Source organism: Fulmarus glacialis, unplaced genomic scaffold (assembly GCF_000690835.1).
Source record: "Fulmarus glacialis isolate BGI_N327 unplaced genomic scaffold, ASM69083v1 scaffold14993, whole genome shotgun sequence".
Taxonomy (NCBI): Eukaryota; Metazoa; Chordata; class Aves; order Procellariiformes; family Procellariidae; genus Fulmarus; species Fulmarus glacialis.
In genome coordinates, this window is record NW_009203695.1 from 4,986 (window position 1) to 7,442 (window position 2,457).

Here is a 2,457-nt window from a genome sequence, read left to right on the forward strand (position 1 = left end):
CCTGAGCCCCCCGCAGCCGGGGGCTGGCACCTACCCTAATGCAGGAGGTATTTCAGGCACGTCTAAGGCATCGCGGGAGTTGTCTTTGCTTTCAGAATCGCCTCGGTTTCCTCCCTACAGCTTCTTCCACCAGCACGTGGTGTCAAATGATAGGGGGAAAAAAAAAAAGTCTGGAGCGGATGAACAGAGATAAACTCTCATGCACTACCACCGAACGTCGTCACAGGAGTATGAAGCACCAACCACGACACATGACTCACTTTTACTTGCAGAGCCGAAGCTAACCATATACAAAATGGTAGAAAGTGGGGTTCGCTAGAAACACGCAGCTGCCGGCACGTGGGGGGCAGGCAGGAGCCACCGGCGTCCTCGCTGACCCGCCGCGGGGCCGCTCAACCCCTGCGCTACGCTACCGCCAGAAATGAAAAAGCACAAGACCAAACATTGAGTAACATCATAGTCATCTAACCTGTCGCTATATATCTGACAACTTAAATAAAAAATAATATTTTGGAAAGAAACCAACAATATCATTCCAAGAAGGTTATACACATCCTTAGCAGTTACTTTGCTCAGCACAGCTCTGGTGCTTTAAATATGGAACAATCAAACAATTTTGTGAGCTGAAAAGTGACAGAAATTTATTCTTTACTTTTTTTTTTTTTTTTTCTTTCTAGGCAACTCTACAGACTTCAGATCTTTTGCCTCGCAATGCAGATCATCTTATTCCCCCAAAGGTGGCCAGGTTCTTTAAACATGCACATCTCTGTAGCTTCCAGGCCATGTATTTTACTTATTTTTGTTTAAATTCTGCAGACTAGCAGGTCGTCCCCGTTCCTAAAAACTCTACATCAGTGTTCAGGGTGGCCTGAGTGCCGGTCAGGCTCCTCGAGGGTTTACAGGATCACGCAGAAGAACTTCTTCTCTCTAAAGGGGTTTTCTGAGGCCGGGACAGGGGTCAATAGAGGGTCCTCCTTGGCATGGGCTTCGCAGTACGCCATCAGGTCTGCTGCCGCTTTTGACACCTGGAATAGAAGGAGCCCCGCGTTAGGGACAGGCTGCCCTGGGGACATCCCACCCCGAGAGATGCCGCTGACGGGGCTGGGCTCGCAGCATCCCCAACCCAGGGTATGCAACGTCAAACCCCACCAAAGACCCGACCGGTAGATCGAGAGCAAGTCCCCGGTGGGGCTGGTTTTCCACCTCTGGGCTCCAAGCTCGCCCGTCACACGCGCTCCCACGAGCATCCTTCACATCCTTAACCCATTCGCATCCTTCACCCGACTTGATCATAGCGAGGACCGACTTCAGCTGCATCCCCACTGCCTCTCCCCCCGCCATCCCTCGGCGGGGACATCCACAGCTGCTACAGCAACGTTTGCTGCCCGCAGCCACCAACTTGGCTATTTATTCTGGACACGGCGGTAGCTCCCAAATCACCAGAGCTCACCCCGGCCCCGAGAGGCGAGGTTTTGCTTGCAAGCACCCAGATGTGCCTGCAGCCAGCAACCCGCCCCGGACCACCTCTCTCCCCGGGACCGGCTGTCATCCAAAGCCACCGCAGTGGAGAAGACAAATCCCCTGGGATCTCAAGCTTGAAGCTGATGAGCTTTTGCATGCCCAGAAGCAGCAATCCCACCGGGATGGAGCAGAAGCGGTCAGAGCAGAGGAAACGCCTCCCAGAAAGGACTGGGCTTTCCGTAGGAAAGAGGCTTCAGGACAATGTTGCTTTCAGAGTTTCCCCACTAACCTCAAGGCTGAGCACCGAGCACTATCCAAAAGACAGTTTTAACAGCAACTGTGACAAACAGCGTGGGTTTAACCTGTTATGGGCGAGATGCCTCGGGGAGAGCCACTCCTTCCCACCCCCCGGCAGGGCTCCAGGCGATGCTTCCAGCTGCCTTCTCCGGATGAGCATCTCCCGCTGCCTTCAGCCCCGGCCATCGGGATCACGTAGATGGACATCCTCCATAAACACCACCCGCCACCGCGTCCCGGCTCCCGCTCAGCAGCAGACACCGCCACGCTACCTTTATCCTGTCGATGTTGGCCTCCATCTTCAGCTGCTCCACCAGCTTGCGGGCTTGCGCTATGCTAGCAGTGTTGTTGCTAGCCATGGGCGGGCCAGGCACGCTCTCCGGATGGGCTGCGGGCACGAACACACGTGGGTGAACTCTTGAGCTGGACAGAGAGCTGCTCCCTGCCCTGAAATCCCCAAAACGATGAGCTGGGGTTGCATGCGGGCAGTTGTTAGAGCCGAGCCCTGTGAATGAGGGTGTAAGGATGGGAGACGCAGACCTGGGCATTTCAGCCAGCGTTTAATCCTGGTTTTATGCAATCCTGTGAGCTGCCAGCCTTTGTGGGTATGTGGGTAGTCGCACGCTGCCAGCAATACCCTCCTGTGCCCTCCCCGTCGTCCCCAGAGCGGGGGCTGCCCTATGAGCCATGCTTAGGGGA

The 2,457-nt window shown here is 55.0% G+C and overlaps 1 protein-coding gene across 1 annotated transcript; it reads right to left on the reverse strand.

Moving 5' to 3' along the window:
- Positions 1–656: 656 nt before the first annotated feature.
- On the reverse strand, positions 657–2,126 carry GNG2 (guanine nucleotide binding protein (G protein), gamma 2). The gene is made up of 2 exons (XM_009574738.1): positions 2,031–2,126; positions 657–1,025 (listed from the first exon to the last, which is right to left on the reverse strand). Exons 1-2 carry the CDS (start codon positions 2,115–2,117, stop codon positions 897–899), a joined length of 216 nt encoding a protein of 71 aa, XP_009573033.1. The 5' UTR covers positions 2,118–2,126; the 3' UTR covers positions 657–896.
- Positions 2,127–2,457: the final 331 nt, after the last annotated feature.